The sequence below is a fragment of the Teleopsis dalmanni genome, chromosome X (assembly GCF_002237135.1).
Source record: "Teleopsis dalmanni isolate 2A chromosome X, ASM223713v2, whole genome shotgun sequence".
Lineage (NCBI taxonomy): Eukaryota > Metazoa > Arthropoda > Insecta > Diptera > Diopsidae > Teleopsis > Teleopsis dalmanni.
This window is the reverse complement of record NC_051848.1, coordinates 90,492,261-90,513,114: the sequence shown is the minus strand read 5'-3', so window position 1 is coordinate 90,513,114 and position 20,854 is coordinate 90,492,261. Positions and strand designations below refer to the sequence as shown.

General features: G+C 33.4%; 1 protein-coding gene across 1 annotated transcript in view; it reads left to right on the top strand.

The window, feature by feature from the left end:
- The first annotated feature begins 398 nt into the window (after positions 1-398).
- The window catches only part of LOC119689640, a 96,174-nt gene continuing 75,718 nt past the window's right edge, over positions 399-20,854 (top strand). The window contains exons 1-3 of the mRNA XM_038104512.1: positions 399-469; positions 10,708-10,830; positions 17,515-17,825. Of these exons, the coding sequence (XP_037960440.1) occupies positions 10,767-10,830; positions 17,515-17,825 (375 nt within the window). The 5' untranslated portion in view covers positions 399-469; positions 10,708-10,766. The remainder of the gene's footprint in view (positions 470-10,707; positions 10,831-17,514; positions 17,826-20,854) is intronic.

Here is a 20,854-nt window from a genome sequence, read left to right as displayed (position 1 = left end):
GTAAAATTCTGTTACCGCAGCTCATTCCGTTGTGGTTCAGTCTTCAAGTTTGTAGCTCCAACTTTTTTTTAAGACTTTTTATTTATATCTAAATTTGAAAGTGTTTATTTCGTACTTGGAATTTTGCTCTAGAGTTCTGAGTTTAATGGGATTTTTTCAGTCCAAGTTTGGAATTAGTGTCGTCGGTTTTGTCGTTCAAAACACAAAGCAAAAGTTGCATCTTAACAAATTCAACAGTGAAAATTCTCTAATTTTATAAGAATTGACTTAATTTTTACTTTATCCAAGGGGTCAGGTCAGAGCAGATGAAGTTTTTGTGCTACAAGCAACAAAGTGTTTTCTGTTTCTGCTTTTTTTGTAAAGTGCGATTTATTTTTGGATTGCAATCGCAGCTCTGCGTTGTGTTCAAGGCAACGCCTGCCAGACACTTTCAAAGGATACGACAGTTTGTAATCTCTTCAATATACTGGTAAGTAAAGATTGTTATTAGTAATTTAGTAAGTTCGGCTTTATCTTATCAATTTGAAGTTGATAATTTAAGTATTAAATTTTTAAAGATGCCGCACATCTTGAGTTTGACTCTTTGTTTGACATCTCATTGAACTCTGATGTGTAGTGCAAGTATAGGGTTAAAACTGCATTTATAATATTTAAATTTAAGAAGTTTTTAACAGTTTGTAATACAGAGAGTGCTTCACCTTAAACTGTTTAAAATTCGGAAGGTAATTCATTGGTCGAAGAAACAAAATAATTTTGCGATTGAAGGATTCGTTTTAGTATTTTCCGAGATACAGACTCTAATCGAAGGAAAATACAGTCATATGAATCGCTGTAACTTAAAAGTAGATGACCAAAACAAGTTATGCACTAGTAGTTTGTCATTTAAGCATTTCTAACATTGGTCACCAGCTGAAATATGATGTATTATAAAATTAGATGAGTAGAATTTGGAAGTCTTAAATTTGTGGGTGTATCAGACGTCACACAGACATACCACCTCCGTGAACTAAATGTGATAATGGTGCATGAAAATTACTTGCAATGCATATTTGACTAATTGTAATAACTTAGGAAGTTCAAGGTCCTTGGAGCAACTGATTATATGGAGAAAAGCATGCTTCAATGTGTGGTTCCAAAACACAAAAAACTTTTAACAAATAACGATAATCAAAGAGATATGCATGTTACAAAATTATATAAAATGGTGTGTCTCAATAAACAATGCGCGTTTATAATATCTCACCATGCTTTCTCTAGAGCAAGCGACTGGAAGAAAGAGATTCCGATAGTTAAAGTGACAGTAGCAGCATATACCATATTAATAATTTTAAGACTTGCATACTTCACATATTCAGTGGGTTAAGATATATAGCATGTAGCTAACAGAGAATTGTATATATTACGAAATATCGACAATACCGGAAAAGGTAATCCACAAAAAACAAATCGTTTGATTAGTTTTTTATTCATATAAATTTAAATTTAAGGTCCAAACAAATTTTCTCACAAGAAAGACAAACAGGATATGTTATGTAGTCTGAAACACCAGTCCATTGAAACGGGAAAAGGATTAGATTATTCACGAGGTAAGACATGTAATTCACAGGGGACAATTTAAATTCAGTAGGCAACATTCCATACTGTTTGGAGTATAAATGGGCTAATGAGTTTCACGTACGGTATCCGATCCTGGGTGTTAATTTTTTATCATAGTGCCTAAGACCAATAACTATGCCATGTTATAAGAACATCGTGGTGTATGTGGTTACAAGTCAAAGTTAAGCTAGTAAACTGACTGTATTAGTATTCGTTTATTCGATGTGGAGTTGCATTAATCAACTAAGTGCTGTGCCGTAAAGAGATATTAGATACGTCTTGCTTTCTCCCAAATAAGAAATTATATGCAAACATATAGCTTCAATTGGTAACTGCGAAGTTCCAATGTAGATGACATTATTTTTCAATTATTAGTTATGGATTTTAAATAATATTTGTCTATAAATCTATCAAACAAGAAGTAAGCATTTCCATTTTTTAATTTACCATTTCTGTAGCAAGTTTCCAGCATTTAAAAAAGTTCAGCGGTTAGTAAATGATACACTTAAACTTGATACAAAACGTAAATTTTGTCGAATGACATATGTCACTTAAATAGTGACGTCAAATCGAGGCAACAAAATAGTTAATACTTCGCACATGTAATTTATTTAACATCTTTGACATTTATTGGAGAGACGGGTCATGAAAAGTTATTTTCATTGATCTCTGTCAATTGCCAAACACTCATTCTCATTTCAGATCATTTCATTAAGTCACAGCACTCCTCTAGCTTGTCTTTTATGTGTGTTACATGGACCCCTATGGCTTCTGCTGCTCTGGTGGTTATGATTAAGAATGTTGCTATAAATCCAAAGAAACAAATGTGTTCAAAAAAGAGAAAACTTTTTGTCCAAAGAAAGTGGTTTGTTCATTATTATTTGTGTTTATCCAGTAACTAAATTAAATTTAATTAAATTAATTAAACTTCACAATGGAAACTTTGAATTGTTGGAGTAACATTAGTATCGCATTACAAAGTTCTTCAGCAGTGACAAGAAATTTAATGGAATAGTTTCAGAGGATGGTGGTTCCAACAATTTAAGCGTTTTGAGAGCATTGTAGGTAATAATTAAAAATTTCTGCATAACTAAATATTTGCTTCGTTGAAGAGTCCTGAGGATTTCCAGCAAACTGGCAGCATTATTAAATTCTTTAATTCCAACGCATTGCAAAACGTACAATGTTTTTTGCTTTGTTCAGTTGGTTCAGTTCGTTCAGTTGGTCCTGTTGTCTTCCGTGCTCCAGTTGTTACCTATTCTATTGTGCTATTCATTATTTTACACCGTGCATGCCCCGCAGCTGTTCTGTGCTAATATTTACAAAATTTATTCTTTAATTTATTTTTGCATTTTCTTCTACAGTTTTTTCTGCTTCGAAATGGTTTCTTTCCGTGTTCTTTTTTTGTATTCTTGTATGAAATGCCAATGGTCAAATGAAGACAATTTTAAGGATATCCGAGAGATGCCAATATTTTGGACCAATTTCAACGCTAACGTGGCAGTTAATTTTGCCTTAAATATAGCATACTTCTAGGCACAAGTTTGCATGCCCAGCAACAACAGTCAACATTTCGTAAAATATTTTTAAATTTAGTTACATATTTTCGCTTAATCTGATATTTTGTGTGCTTTTTGTCTTTTTTGTTTTGACGTTAAAGAAAATTCGCTATGAAAATGGTCACATCAACTATTTATGCTCATATTAACTTTAAGAAGCTTAAGTGTACGTACGCTATGCTCACTCAGAGTTACTGCTTCATTTTCCTATAACGCTTGCCTGCTTAAAATAATCCGAAAAGATATACGATGTACTTGAAGCTACTTAATGTGTTGAAAAAGAAACAAATCGTATTTCCATTTTCACATCCGCTCTGTGGTGGCTTCCGTTTTGACTATAAAGTTGGACAAATGTTTAGGCAAAGGACGGACAGACTGACACACTGGCAGACCGCCAGAGCGGTAGAATGACATACAAAGTAATTGCACATCTAATTTTAGTCATACTTCAGTTACTGACACAGCAAATGAAATCAACAGCATGAAGACTACACAACAACAATTACTACAACAATAACAACAGCAACAACAGTGTGCAAAGCAACAGTTTTGAGCTATAATGCTTGCCTCCTATTTTCGCACAGTCAAAACTGACAAGCAACAATTTCTTATAGAATTTCTTTATTGCATATTTTAAGGATCACAACAATTGTGGAAAACTGACGAAGTTTCCATTGAATTTGGTTTGCATTAAAACAATTCAAAATGATGTTTGAATGGTTAAATTCTCTGTAGGTATATATAAACAGACGTGTAAAGTTGCTTGGGAACTTCAGCAGTCGTTGAATAGTTTTTTGCAATATAGAAAGTGTGACGATGCAACTGTTATCCTCGGTAAGTGGCGATGTTGTGGTGCTAGGATTTAATTAATTTTGAATTGAGAATAAAAAATTCATTCTTCTCGTCAAGAAATGCTTAAGTTCAAGTTATTATCGCACTTATAAATGATGTGGTGTGATAAGTGCATTCATGCATTTTTGAGTAATATTTTCTATCTTACTTTAAGTGTAGATCATTTGTTTGTTATACTTTGTGTTCAAGTTATATCATCTATAGAAATTGGTAACACTGTAGTGTGTAATCATGCGGAATTTGAGTTTGATCCATTGTGCAGTCTGTTTACATCAGCAGTTTTGGCAATTATACGTTTTAGTGTTCTGCTGTTCCACAAAGCTGATTCAGGTTCTGCAAGAATAACGAATTTTTTTGACTAAATTTAACAAGTGTGAATGATCCAGCACTATAACAATAAACGGGGTACTAGCTTCCAATGGAGCAGAGGACTGCGACCATTATTAATCTTTGGTGCAAAATACTGACTTTATCTCATTCCCAAAGCCAAAGTTGCCACCTCCGAAAAAATGTTTCAGATTAATGAAGAAGTTCAACGAAATGGTTTAGGTGATAGCAGAGTTATATTGCATATCCGATGATGTCTATTTTAAAGACGGTTAAATAGTTTTGATCATTTTGATTACTATTTTGGATACCTTTTATATACATTTTAAAGTCAATATAATGTACGTGTTTTATAATTAACTAGAATGCCCTGACTCTAAAACTATTTATAAATAGTATTAATTTTCTTCTTTTAATCAATATAAATGGCATACAATACCAAAAACTTAGTGATGGTTATTGCACGAATTTTCAATAGATGAAATCTTCAAAAAAATCTCTCTCTTTCTATTTTTATTGGACTTCATAATTAGAAATCATAATTTTTTATCACAGAATCTTTCAGATTTACGGTTTTTGTTTGCAAAGAGTAATAAACAGATAGACAAAAAAAACAAACTTCAAGTCCATAAAAAACGATGACCCTTTCTTTTTTCAGTTGAATGTGATCCACAGTTTCTGTCGTAGTGTCTATTAATGGCATACATTGTATAGTATGCCATGAACATATATTTTTATACATTGTTTTACATATTTATACTTATATATTTCTGCTTCAATGCCTTTGGGTTGCTTTTGTCAGTCGTTATGTATATTTTTAACGCTAATGCTTTTTATTTAATAAAACACAGAGTGCGTCTATTTGTTTGCAACTGAAGCATTTGCAGAGTTGATTCTTTTTCGGACAGTTAATATACCTTGTGATCAAAAAACAACTTTAATTTTTAATTTTTGATTTCCCGCGCTTATCCAATCGGTAAATTTTTTTTATTTTCACGCGGGCAACACTATTATACACATTCTGCAAAGTTTAACGCATATCGTAGGATTAGTTTTTATTTGGCGTACAAAGAAGTCGAAAAATTTTCGTGTAGCGATTTTTACCTTATGCCTCTATGGTCTCAAAACGCGATCTCAAAAAAAATCCTCGCAAGGGCAATTTGAGTCGGGGGAAGAGGAAAAAGTCGCACGGAGCCATATCTGGAGAGTACGGTGCAATTTCTCTAATCAGTTCACAACGATTTTCCAACACGATCTGCTTCGCCGATTCAATATTTTCTTCAGTAACAGAAGTTGTTGGGCGGCTAGGGATCTCATCATGGTCCAAGCTTGTACGACCGTCTTTGAACCTTTTAAACCATTCGTATACTCGTGGTTGTGACACACACAAATCACCAACGGCCTTTTTTAACATTTTTTAACAGTTTCGACACACTTGAATCCATTTGCAACACAAAATTTGATGGACGCACGTTGTTCTAATTTTTGATCCATTATAAAAATCGCCATACCAAAAATTTTTCGCCTTCTTTGTATAGACGCCAAACAAAAAATAATCGTACGATATACGTTAAACTTTGACAGAATGTGTGTAATAGTGTTCCCAGCGTGAAAATAAAAAGAATTTACCGATTGGATAAGCGCGGGAATTCAAAAATAGGCCTCTCGTTCTTTTTTGATCGGAAGGTATACCATATTTGGAAAATCTCTATTAGGTATAGGCTATCTGGATATCTGTGGGAACTGAAAAGATGATTAGCTTTTTCTATTTTGTTGTGTCTTATAGAACTGATACAACGAAAAGACACTTCCTGTTATTGTTTCTTCAGTATATCCAAAAAATAAACTTATTATTCTGCAGTTGGTTTCAGAGCATGCTTGATTAAGCTGAAGTCATTTTTTCTGTCGCGTATCTCGTCTGACTGCGTGTTTCGTATGATACTTCAAATAGAGTTCTTGATGGTCCTAAGGGAAGTGCTACTATTTCCAAAACATAGACTGTAAGAAACTCTATTAATTTCTCATTGAATTGTTGGAGTTTTTGGTGTTGGGTTGGGAGGTGTGGTCATGCAGTCGAGCAGGGACTATAGGAGAAAATCAAACTAAAAGCATATCTTATATATAGTAAGTGGCAGCGTGGACTTGCAACACTTCGCCACATTTTCTAATGCGTTTTAGTGCATTTGGCAACAGTAATTTAAGTAAGACTTAAAAAGCTATTCGCCTTTGAGTCCTGCTGGTTTGTTTTGTTTTCCTGAGTTTTTCTTTTGTTTTCCTTTCGAAATTTCAATGGATATGAAAACTATTTTCAACTTCGCAGCAGCGGCTTGATTGGCCATCTCCACACATGAAACGTCAACAACAAAATCAAGAATGCAATTTTTTTATTTTTTTTTTATTTTATTTAATTTACTTGTATTTTTGCTTTGAAAAAATTCAAGTTCTGGCAAATCACATTTTCTGAAGAATAACTAGTATAGACTTTAGTTGTTCCTTCGGTTGTATGGATTGTTGTGAGTGATGTCAATATTTGTGACACATATTTTATATTAGCTGAGGTATAATTTGTAGGTTATTATAAAAAAAGTCCATCTAGTTTCCATTTGGTTTCCAGAGAACATTTTTTTCAAGGCTCAAAGGCAATAGCATCGATGCTTATTTCTAGACATGAAATATTTCTGAGCAGGATTGTCATAGAAGCAATTATTCTATTGAAAACAGAGAATCATGTAAATCTTAAAACTTTAATCTGAAAATATAAAAAGAAATGCCTAATAAAATGTAAATATGAAGAACAGAAAAAATAAAAACTCTAAAATATGCTTCAGCAAAATCTATATTAGCGCATAAGTATTCTAAATAGTACATGGCATAACACATATCCAGATTGTGATCTCAATATGGCAGCAATGTTTTCGCAACATATATTATATAGAAATGTCATTAAAGACATCATATGTTTAGTTTATCATCTTACAACATGTGTCGTATAACAGCCACTGAGCATGAAAAACTGATGAAAACTTATTATAGAAATAGATGAATCTATAGTAACGTTATTTTGCTTCAATTATAGATTTTAAAATATATATAATTTCCTCACTAATATGAAGCATGAAGCACTATTTATCTAGAGGATTATTTCTTTTAGTGTGAAATTTAAGTTATGGATGTGGACGAAACGTGGTTTTAAAAGTAGAGTGGCACAAGCCACAATACGAGGGTGACTATTTCTATTTTGAGCCTTCGCAACACTGATTGTTGTCAAACGTCATCTGATATTTCCATACGAAACTTTGACATTATTAAATATAATCAACCTTAAACTTTTTGTCAAAACAGCGTTATTTGTGTATTTACAGTGATTATTTACAGTGTGAAATGGAATTAACCCGAGAAAATTTTCGTGCGATGATTTATAGCGATTTTCGACGTGGATTACGAGTATCAAGTTAAGTTTGCATCGATCAATTTACTTTCACATCGCCACAGTAAGCTACAATGATTTTAATCGTGGTCGCAGTTAGCTTACTGACGAAATTCGGGTCGTGAAGATTATCCAAAATCAATTGTTCAGTTGTTGTACCAGAAAACACTGACGATGTGCAGAAACTGGTAGTTGTAATACAAGACTGTCATGCGACATAATGTGTGATTGAGGTTAAGGTGGAACCCTAGGCATTAGTTCCACCAGCATATAAAATATATTGCACCATCATTTAGCAATGGGAAAGGTTTTTTCTCGTTGAAGCCCCCATCATTTGACATGATGAAATCTCAAAAAGATATTCGTGACGATTGGTGTACACCAGTGCACAATAAGTACAGTGCCTTAAAAGACATATATGAGTATAAGATTATAACAGGTGTCGAATCATGGATATATGCGGATAAGCTGGAACGCATATATGAGACAGCAATTAGCTCTATAGGTATTTCAAGATGAACCAAATTCAAAAAAAGTTGTTCGCGCTTCAAGCACTTCGAAACAAATGGTTGCTTGTTTTTTCGAAAAACTGGTCATGTGGCAACTATACGAGTACTATTACAGGAATGTAAAACGGTCAATTCTAAATGGTGTACAACCATTTGTGACAACCAATTGGAAATCTTCAGTGAAATACGGAAAACAAACAGGCGTCTCCATCTCCATTAAGAGATAATGAGTGCTCAGACTTCGCGGCAAACAAACTACTAAGAACCGATTTTGAATTTTCAAATAGTCATGAACCGAATTGATGGGTCTTCAGCTCTACAGTTCTGAGTTGGCACTTAAGTTTTTCGTGTTCTCGAATGTGAAGAATATTCGTAAATTACGTGGATAACGAGTTTTTGTCGACGGAAGAAGCCGTTGTTGCATTAAAACCTCACGTTTTGGAGGTGTCTAAAGAAGATTAGAAAAAATGCTTTGACAAATGGTTCAAACGCATGCAAAAAGTGTATTAAGTATAAATGAGATTTTTCAATATTAGGCTCAAAATTGAAATATTCTATCAAGAATATTTGAGTGATGAGTTTAATGGTGATGTTCAAACAATATACTGATATAAAAGTATGATCAAAATTTCAATCACAGATGTGAGTAATTTGTGTTTGCTCTTGGAATCATGAAATAAAAACACCAGTATATTTGTACAACATAATCTATGTGTCTCTTTAAAGTTCGATCAATTCTTAATGAAATGCGATCATATTAGCATAATACCTTATTATATCTGAATTTTTAAAATAACTTTACATATAACAAATAATTTATTGCAATGTCAAATGAATAATTTTGCTATATCAGTAAAATAGTGCTTGTTAATAACACTATGAAGCTATTAAATAGCAGTATAATAACTCTAAACTTTATTATTCTTAAAAAGAGTTTTAATAGGTGTGATTGAGTATTGGATTGAGAATCCCTAATATGTTTTATATATAATTATTAACCATTATTGGTTTCTGCTTTAGTTCTCGCATATCTGAAAGGGAATATAAAAATCAATTAAATAATAATAAATATAATTGAAAATAAAATGACACAGAAGTTAGTTTTGAAATTTGTTTGTTCATCTGTATGTTCTGGGAATTTACCACCAAGTTTATATGATTTGTTTTTTTTTTCTTGAACTCTACTTCGTGTAGTGAGGAGAAGTAAAAGCATCGCATTTTTATGAATAATCCTTACGCTTTTGATGAACTTGTGGTCAAGATATTAATAACTATGTTCCCATAAGTCGTCAGAAATGACCTTGAAAAGATCCATTAAACAACGATGTTGTGTTTAAGTTTCACAACAACATAATTTTAACTTCCAAACAATATTTTGTCCATACACACTGAACAATTGAAATCTCAATCATAGGCGTATTGTTCTTGGAACCCTGAAATTGATGGCCTTGTAAAAAGCCTCATTCTTTTTGAAATTTTATTTTTTTGTGCAATGATTAATTTAAATTTCTCCCACAAATTAGTGATATACTTTATGAAATTGTTTCTGTTGCATAATTAAAAAGTTTTCTTCTCCCTCTCATTCTCCGGAGTAGAATGATAGCTTTAAAATGAATTCAACTTATTTAATAATATAAATAAGATTGACTCGGGAAGTTTCGGGAAGACACTTAAGATTTTATAGCTTTGTATACTTGCATAATAATTATAAAATGTTTTGTTATTTGTTTATAATTCTTCTGAAGTGTAAGTGTAAATCTGAATCAAATTTTAAGTAATTTGTGTAAGTGTTTACTGCGAATAACTTAGGCTTTTGTTATTAGGTATACCCGTTTTAAAAAATCGTTCTTTCATAATTCGAAGGAAACTCCCCTTCATTCAAGCAATTTATTCGCCGTTAAATTTAATTAAACTATGTGAGTTTGAAGTGTTTTCAGGATTCTAAAACAAAAAATTCTGTAGCACTTGTGGCCCAGTACTATGATAATGCTCTCTAACTGCACAAAAACTGAGAGGTTGATAGTTGCTCACTCATTTTTTGGTAATGATTGTAGTTTGAAAAACATGATTTTTCTGTCTTTCTATTTACAGATATTTTATTTACAGTGTTCGGTAAGTGTAAAAATGGATGAACTCCAAACAGAGTGAAGCACTGTCTATATATACACTTCTTGCATTAATCTTCAATTGCTGAGATGATTTTCAGATTATCAATTATATTCCTTCAAAAGTTTTTTATTTCAAATTTTAGATGAAGTTATGATTAACTAGATTAATTTTTTGCTTTCGTTATTTTTTTCATTGTTGTGATTAGAATTAGAATTGAGATTAGAAGTATATGGGCATTTAAATGTATAAATAAAAATAAATAGATTTTTTTGTATTTGCACCGTTTTTGTCCCTTTTAAAATAAATTTATTTTAATTATTTTTTGCAGGAAATATAAACAGATTTCAAAATCTTGCTGAAGTCTGGACTCGGAGAGCTGAACTTAAAATGCCTGGCGTCGTCTTCTTGATTGTAGTGCCAACAGCAAATTTCGAACGTGAACTCATTTTCGGTAAGATAAGCCCGCACATCTAGCCACACACACAAGCACATTATTCATGAAAATAAGCAAAAATGTGAAAACTAACGCACTCTCAAGCGAACTCATGACTGTAATTAAAAGCGCTGTAAATGAGACGGCACACATTATTTTGCATAGCACAGTATACTTCTAGGGATTAGCTTAATTAAATAACTGCAAGTGCTAATTTGTAATTTTAGCATTTGTTGTGCGCAATCCTTGTGATGATGTTTGTGTACTCTGTGGTTTGCGTAACACTTCATTGTTGTGTTATTATATGCGAAAAAAATTAATTGTTTTACGACATAATAAAAATGTCGCCTAAGGCTATGCTATGAAAGCTTTAGGGCGCACATACGCGTTGTCTGGTTGGAATTGTTGGAACTGTTGAAATTAGATGAGCTTGACTTTAATACTACAATAAAAGTATTAAGGGCTGTTCTGTGAGAGTGAAACTGCTTCAATGGCTTCAATGTTGTCATATAAAATTTTAAGTACCGCTCTACGCCTGTGAGCGTGCAATATACCGGAACACGTGTAAGATTTGTAACAGATCTGAATGCATTAAAAGGGTGAGTTAAGTTGTTTGCAAATCAGTTTGCTTATATGGTTGACATGCAGAGATTCATTGACCGTGTTTTATGGAGCAGCGAAGATGTAATCTGCTAGTATTAAACTTTAACACTAAATTTTTATGACCTAACATACCCAGACACAGTAATGGAGCTGTGCGTAAACTAGGCTAATAAAGTAAATTAATGCGACAAATTAAATACTAAAATAAAACTCGTATTACCTTCGACATTTAGGTGGCTGACGTAAGTTTTTTTTTAGTTTAATTTCAATTCAGAGGCTTAAACTTCATGTGGGCACTGATCGCTTAATTTTGTTTTCATTTTTGCTGCACTTCATCACAGTTTAACATCAGAAGAGCTCTTGCATTCACGGAACGACAACTTAATCTACCCAACTTGTTGCCACGGATTGATACACATAGACATGCTTCTGCTTGATATTGCTAAATTTCTAAATTTTCGGAAAATTAGAAAATGTTTTGGTTTTTAAATGCAATATTCCTTTATCACATGTCACAATTTCAATAACAGACCCCGTTTCTGACAATCATGGTAAATACAGTTAAACAAAATACACTGAAGAAGATAAGAATGAAAACTGAACTATGTAAGGGTTACGTAGCGAATACAACCTAGCACTGGGGATTTAGAGTCCTTGTTATTTTATTAAGGTCATACTCTGCGCAGTGTGCATTTTTCTTCAATTCTTCATTTGAAAAGCACAGACTTCTTTTGAAAACTATTAGTGTAATAGTAATTACACTGAAACAACAAGACAATCAAGAGGCTAAAGAAGCTGAAATAATATTAAGTATTTTTAAGCATGTCTAAATCTTTAGACCAAGGTTCAAGCCACCAAAGATATTAGATTACTTGGTACTACCAACTCGTGTCAGAAACCCTTCGAACGAGCTGGCTGCCGAAAGCTTCTGTTACTTTAAAACACCTAACACTCATTTGTTTTTTAACATCGAATAGTATATAATAGGATACGTAAGCATTAATTTTCTTAATTTGTGAAAGATATATAAGAGGCAGGGACTTAAATATTCATTTAGAATGCGATTCTTCTATTATCTAAACTTTAATAAACTGTGTAATTTCAATCAAGGAACTTAGTAATTTGTAAAGCTAGGAAAACGTGTGTAGTACTAGAAGGATTTTTTGAGGTCCAGGGTGTTGCGATTTGAAGCTCTTGTGAGAAATTGAAACTTTAATGTCCGATATCTTTAGCACTATTGCGACACAGAAAAGTGGAAAACGTGATACGCAAGGAGCCAGGAAAGCGTGAATCTTTAAGTTCTATGGTTTTAAACCAAGGATTTATTTCCGTAAGTAATTGTCAACTAAAAAAGTTTAAGGGAGATATAAATTATTATATTAAACAACGCTTAAGTTCGATTCCTGGTTCTTGAAGTCTCAAAAAAATTATTTACGCATAATTAAAAACAAGAATTATTTCCAAGACCATTGATAATTGGTATTTGGCAATATTCGAAACAGCTGTGTGGTCAGCTAAAAATTCAATTACTTAAAATAATATAAAATGAATGTTTGTTGTTGTAGTTCACTACTACTCGAAAAAACCTCCTTAATATTATTGAGTTATTGTGCTTATAAGGCGTAAGTCTCACCTTATAAGTCTAAAAAATATCTGACACTACCATATATGCAAACTTACCAAAACTAAACTATAATTAAACTATACGTAAGACTTACGTGATTTACCAGTACACAACAAAAGCAGTACTAAAAGAACCAGTTTTCACATATACTTGGAACGACAAGCTTATTTAAAACGACCAAAAGACACAATTAACCCAATATTCTAATCGTTGAAAGAAAGAATTGTGTGGCATACCTGATTAACATTGTTCTCTCGCATAATGGTAACATTGCGGAGGAGATAACAGCTATATGCCATTAGCTCTAGAAACTATAAATGGTCTGCAGAAGAAGCAATAAAAATAATATGCGAAGAAGACGGATTTGTTTTCATTTGACAAACCTTAATTTGGGATAGACTTGGATGCGCTGTACCAAGTATAAGTAATAACGTAATCAATAAATAATATATTGGCATGGACTCAATTGATCATTTTCCTGGGGTGTGGTTTGTGTTATTCTGCGGTATTTAAATTGCAAAATTTTTAATCTTTCTTTTAAGAGTTAAGTACATGGTTGGTTGGTTTTATTGTTGGCTGGTAAAAAAGTTCCGATTTAGAGGCAAATATGCAAGTGCCTTGATAAGAACGACGGCGTTAAGACTTAAGGTATTATTTGCAGGCGTTCTATTTTGGAATCGTGGGAAAACTGAATTTGAGGATTCATGTTTATTTGTGTAAGTGGAATAGACATTAAAATATTTAAACTATTTCTTTAATTGCATGATCCTAATAAACCATGAGACACACGAGTGATTGTTCTTAGAATTTTTGACTGACCTCTTTGGATAATTTCAATATTTGAAGCATTAGCATTGCCAAAAAGCTGGATACCATAAGTTCATATTGTTTCTATGATGCTGTTATACAAGAGTTCTTTATACTCCAGACACAGGGAGAATCTGTTATTAATGAGGCAATGCAACTTAGAGGCTTGGAGCTTCATCTGAATTTTTTTGGCTTCAATATGCTTGCGCCAAGTTAGTCGTCTGTCTAGGTGAATACCTAAGTACGTTATATTATCTGCTTGTGGTATGGGAATCTTATTTAGTAAAATTGTTGAATATGTACTCCGATTGAAGGTAAAAATGACGTGTGTACATTTCAGTTCATTAATTTTAATTCACCATTTTGACAACTATTACGCCACTCGAAATAAGTTAGATTGAAATTGCCGCATCATTGGCAAACGTTGTGGTGACAATTGAATTACTTATTGGGATATCAGATGTGTAAAGTAAATACAAGATAAGGCCAAGAACACTTCACTGTGTAATTTTGAATAGATTTGAAGTCATTTTGTTGCAATGATGGAAAAAAATAAGCGTACTTTCTCTTTCATTCCCACATTAGTCCGTCAAATGCAGTACTTATTAACACATAGGCACTGGTACATATTAATCTTAAACGTATTCCACTGTAAATTATTGTATATTTACTTGATAAGGTAACATTCTTAATATGGTATTCAAGAATTTTTTTTTGAAACTAAGAGAAATTTTGAAAAACGGCTGTACCAATTGCTTTAAAAGTTCTTTGTTATGTGTCTATATTGTTTTGATTTCTTCGTTCTGTTTGAGGACCTGTATAAGATGTTAACAAACTCGAGATAATGGAAAACAAGTAACAGGTTATTTGGTTGTCCGCACTGAGTATATGGGAGGAGAGAAATTGACATAAATCAAATGAAATAAAATTTGAACAGAGCAAATGGAAAACTGATCAATCAATCATAAAATTAATCACGATAAAGTCAAATTAAATAAATCGTTTTCCCAGCAAACACCAGAATTTGACTGAAGTTCTGACATCATCATTTTAATAAACACTTAACAACTTGTAGGCAGCTTGAATACAGCAACTGACGGAAGGTGATGGCTCGATGGCTCGATGGCTTGACATGCACATAAAAATAACAACAATGATGGCAGTAATAACAGCAGTGGGTACATCAGAAAGGACAGCTGCTCAGATAAGTTAAATGACAAGTCGGAACGTAAGTGCTGGAGCACACGAACACCAACACCAACACCAACACCAACAGGGACAGAAACAGAAACAGAAACAGAGACAGGAGGGAGACCATCTTCGACAATGTTATACATCAATGTCTCCTTGTAGTTTGCAAATCGTTAATATTTCGAAGCATCTCAGGATATAACAACAAATGAAACGAATTAGAAGAAAATGAAAAGAAAAAATTGAATAAAATTTTAAATTTTTTACTCTTATCCTGGCACATGTGTGTCAGGCGATAACCTCACTCAAACTTGCTTCGGATACTCGTCTGTCTCTGTCGCTGATTACACATACCGATAGGAGCACTTGAATTGAATGTCTTATAGTTAGAAAATATTAGACACACTCCACATATTCGATGTACCCGGCGCTATCAATAACAAGTCAACGTCGAGCAAATCTGAAACTGACAGTGTAAGATATCGTTGCCAGCAAATAAATACGCAGCACAGACCTTCGGGGCGTGACAAGTAGGCGTATTGAGTGCTGCCATGAGCTTCATGGTAATATTGTCCCGACCGTGTGCGTGGTGTGAGTTGTTACACGTTTCGGCTTTGGAATTGTTTTGCTTATTGAGCCACTCAATGAAAGGAAAATCTGAGAATCACATGCGTAGACATATTCACTGGCACGCAGTTGACTTTGTAACGTATGGAAGTGTTTCTGAATTGTTTTTCGAATTGTGCGAATTGCCTTTAATTCAACTCTTTCCATTATATATTTTCTTTAATATTTGATTTTTTTGGGATCGGATTAATTCGATCAGCGATTTCTTAAAGAAGCACTGAACTTAGCACGTTTGTAGGACAACAATTTTTCACCATCCATTTGCAGTTTATGATTTGGTCTTGCAGTCCTTTTTCTTACTTATTACATTATTTTACTGCACTTTAAATTGTGACTCACATTTGCTTAGTAGCAATAACTTGAGCAATTCATGGCAAGACTTTGCTGAGCGTGAAGAGTATTTAGCAATTCTTCTAATATCGGTATGGCCAATCAAAAATGTTAATTCAATAATATATAAAAAATTTGTTATAATTCTTAACTGTTTAAAAAGAACTATAGGACTGGCTTAGATAAGCCCAGTCCACCAGGTAACACATCAGTTAATAAGACGGGTGACTACCTAAGAAAAACAAATTTTTTCTGCCAAAAATCGATTTTACTCATCAATATAATCTTTTTATTGCCCTAACTTCTCGATTTCGTGCTTGTAGAAGGACTTGTATTTTATCTCAAAATAGGCTTTAGTTTCAGCAATTACTTTTTCATTTGAGATGAATTTCTTACCGACGAGGATTTTTTTGAAATCAGCGAATCGCCAGTAGTCGCTGGGGGCCAGATCTGGACTATACGGTGGATATAGTCCTGAGCTTGTACACAGTATTTGTTTTCATCAAGAAGCAATGATAAATTAACACACGAAATTGTTTCGAATTCATTGTTTTGAAAATAACAAAAGTAGCTTCACTTAAACGGCAGTCACTTTTTCCTGACTAATCGAAATGTCATGAAATTTTACACATAGTCTTTAGAAGGTTGGTACTTCATAAACGTCATATAGACTTGACAATGACAGCGCCATCTGTGTGTCAGTCGTACGTTTTATTGACTGATGTATTTTTAAATCTCGTGCTCTTATCTCTTCTCACCTAATTACTTCAATGAAGTCTCCACAACTGTGTGGAAATCTTCTCCGCTCGTTTATTTATTCATAAGTATTATAGGTACAGAAGCTACACGCGACCACTTGTAATTCAAATAAAGCCGTCTAAAATTGGTTTGTAAGTTTTCAATTGCTATAGAATATTCCGGCATATCAATAAATAAATGATAATCACTACTTAAAGTGTTAACAACTTAAAATCAATATTGTATTGTCCAGTAAGAATTGTAGATTCCCTTCAAATAAGTCTAATATCATAACATATACATATTTTGAGTTTAATTAAGTATCCAAAATTCGAACTTCCATTCCTCTACTTCTAAATGCAAAACAATATATCGCGGTGATATATTTTTACCATCTAATTTACTCATTCGTATATAAATTATAATCATTCGTATATTTGAATTAAAAGTAATTTTTGTTATTGCTTCCAATTCAGTTTCACAATTGAAGTTTAATTTTTAATCACTCACAACTCATTTTTAAGCAATCTTTTTCCAACGTTCGTGAATTTCCAAGTGACGAAATCATAACCCTCATAAAACTGTGCTATCGCGAGTCACATTTCTAATTGTTTAAACTGTGTACATAATCGTAATATTTCATAGCCCAATAGCCCAATTTAGCGTCACAGTTAAATTACATGAAAAACACGTGATTTAGGTTCAGTGCACACCCTTCGCTCTTTTTTCTACAAGACCAACGCCTTTTTTCCTTTTTTTATATCTTTTAATTTACTTCACAGGTACCAATAGTGAAACACCGCCACCCGTGTATACGCAACACGTGCCAGTGGTAGGGACCAACGTCGACAACAGCACCACCAATCTTAACATCAGTGTTCCGGAACATGGCAAAAGCAGTGGCAATGGCAATAACACGAACGCCATCTTGCGACTTGAAGTCGAATTACGTGACAAGAATGCTCCTAAATACAGACGAGGCGTAGCTGGACGTGGTGGCATGGGTATTGCAGCGACGCGCGGTGGTGTGAAACGTCCGGCTGCAACGACCACACAAGCTGACAATCCCGGGATTTTGGTGCCACTGGAAAAGGTAAGTACATAACTATTATGGAGCAGTAAAGCTTCCATGCAATTTCAATGCACACCAAAGAGTTTATGTGCCTCACCGGTGATGTGCAGCTCTAATTGCTATGCTTAGATTGTTGTGGCTGACATCTGAAGCAACAATCCAAGCTCCTACCGCAGCAATGTTGTTGACAATATTATAGGTGCTGCACGGAAGTGCAAAAAGATTGGAAATTGGGTAGACAAGTTGATGAATTGCGGTTTAGTGCGCTTCGATTGCGATTAAAAGTGCGCCATGCAAACGCAGAACGAAGCGCACAAGCGGACTTACGAGTGTGTCTCCGGGTGTACAAGTGTTCGCAATGTGTTAATGTTGTTAATGATGATTAAGTAGAGACTTGAACTGCTGATTGCGATGATGAGTCTTTAAAAGACTCGAGTAGAAGTGGAAGTTGTTAGAAGTGAACCCGTACGTTGATTGATGGCGAACTGTTGAATAGGAATTTTTCAATAAGTGCAATTTCCTTTTTGTATTTATTTGCTTAGTTTGGGTTTACACTTGGGAATTTGGAGAACTGAAAAGCAGCAACAACAACAATGAGAGGTTATCAGACAAAATAAATGGTTTTAAAGTGAAGAATATTTTTTTTCACTCATTAGGAAGGGTGTTCTGTAGTAGTACCAAAATAATAACAAATATCCTTCGATATATTGTCCTTTTTGATTTAATGCGTGCAAATATAATTAGAAATTTCGTATCCAGTATTCAATTATATTACTTTGACTTTATATTTAAGTTCACAATCTCTTAAACTTGCAGAATAACGATACAGGTTATAAACCTCTAGTATAAAACCGTGGAATATAAAAAGCATTTTCAATTGTCAGTTTTTAACCGAATTCTAACAAAAAAATAATAAAAATATCATATCTTTTCTAGACGTAATGTAAAAAAATCTAAAAAAAAATCATCAGATGGTTGATAAATGAGGTTGATGAGTATAGATCTAACAAATTGGAAATAATTGTCATTAACTGTCGGTCGAATGGGAAATTAAGCAACAGGAGTCACATCTATTGTAAACAAAGAGATTGATGAAAATAATTATATATATGGTATTGTAACAAATATGAAGACTGCCTTTAAAATCTTGTGCCTAGCCAACACTAATTATTGTCAGATGAATTTTAACATGTGTTGTTTATATCGATTCTAAGTTGTGTCTCTGTGGTAAAATCGAATTAAATAATGAACATTTTCATTCGATATTTCGGACGACGAATTTCGTGAAGTCGTTCAAGAACGACGGTTGTTCCAGAAAACAGCGATGCGGTGCGCGAAATGATTGAGATGGATCAGCATGTAGTATAGCGGGAGGCGTACTCAGATATAAGTGGGATCAACACACATTCAATTTTATGTATACATTTAGCTATCATAAAGGCTTGTTCCCGTTGGATTCTGAATAATTTAACAATCGCTTGAAAAAAGGAACGTGTTGATTGGTGCAAGAAAATGTTGTAAAAACACGGTCAAGGTAGTTCAAAATACCTCCATAACATCATGACAGGTAACGAATCATGGATCTACGGAGCAAATCCAAGCAAATTGTCGTATGTCTTTTCAGAAAAACTGGTCAAGTCACAACTACACCACTTGAACAATCATTTGTTTGCCGGAAATCTTCGGTGAATTAATGAATACCAACAGTTTAAGTAAGATCCTCCCCCACATCGATAATGTGAGCTCCCACACATCAACAACAAAAGAGTTTTCAAGCAGTCAAAACGTAGAACTGGTAGATTATCCGCCTTACAGTCCCGACTTGGTACTCAATGATTTGTTTTGGCTTCCAAACATTAACAAAAAAATTCATGGTAAGCATTTTTAAATACCGAAACTGGGCATTGAGACATTGAAAACCTAGGGTTTGGAGATACCAACATCACAGTGACAAAGCTGTTTATAAAATTGGTTCAATCGAATTCAGAAATGTATTGATCATCATGGAGCATCATGGAAAAACCATTTTCACTGATTAACAATTGTATTTTCATTGTTAAGAATAAGAATTAAAAAGCAGCCCGCGTATGTCAAAAAGTGTTCTCTTTAAAATCAATATACTATGTCGAAAACTCTTCTTTCGCTTACCGTTGAGAGAATTTTCTTATATTTCTCTTGATTTCATCATAAATTGCACAAAGAAACAGGTGAACTCAGTACAACAGAACTTTTTAAGCTACGTTTCCGCAAAATAGGTCCTACTGGATAAAATATTGTCTATGTTGTTTTTCTGGAGCAAGAATAGTCTTTCAGTCACATTTTTTGATATTATCTAGTTTTAAATTGGTTGAAGAAAGTAACACTTGGTTAGGAGCATTTGTCCTTATCAGATATTAAGAAATTCTTAATGAGGAACGCTATTGATATATAACTCCTCTAGTCATATTCGCTGTGACTGTCCGGCTTTGTTTTGAGGTAAGAGAAGATGCTTGAGCTAGGAAGTTTCATTTTTATCTTGTAGTAGCAGAGCTTCAAATAATCAATTTTCTGTGTTTTATTTGAATGGCTGCATGACTTCTGTTCCGCTAGGGTCAGTTGTTAACACAAAACAACTACTACGGATGTGTTGCTTTTCTTCTCTGGAACTCCAATACTTGTCCAATACCTTATAATAAAATTGGAAAATGTTCAAACTTTGGCTTCTGAATAAATCTTTTATATCACACTTTCTTACGATATCATTTGTAACCTTTTACACTTAAGCCTTTGTTGGTCTGGATTTAGTTCGAAACAACTATTCGTATCATTTCTAAACTTGCTTTACTTGAATCTGTGACATGACGCTGTTTATAGGAATCACAACATTTTTTTCTTATTTTCGAGTAGTCTACTATATTAAAGTTTTTTGAGCGGTGTATCTATCACCTTTCTTTCAGCTATGAAACCTTAAATGAACCTAAAATACCACCACAAATTTGGTTGAGATTGGTAGGTACCTAATAGAGTAGATGAAAACTTATGGTAGAATTTTAAATAATACTTGAGATATT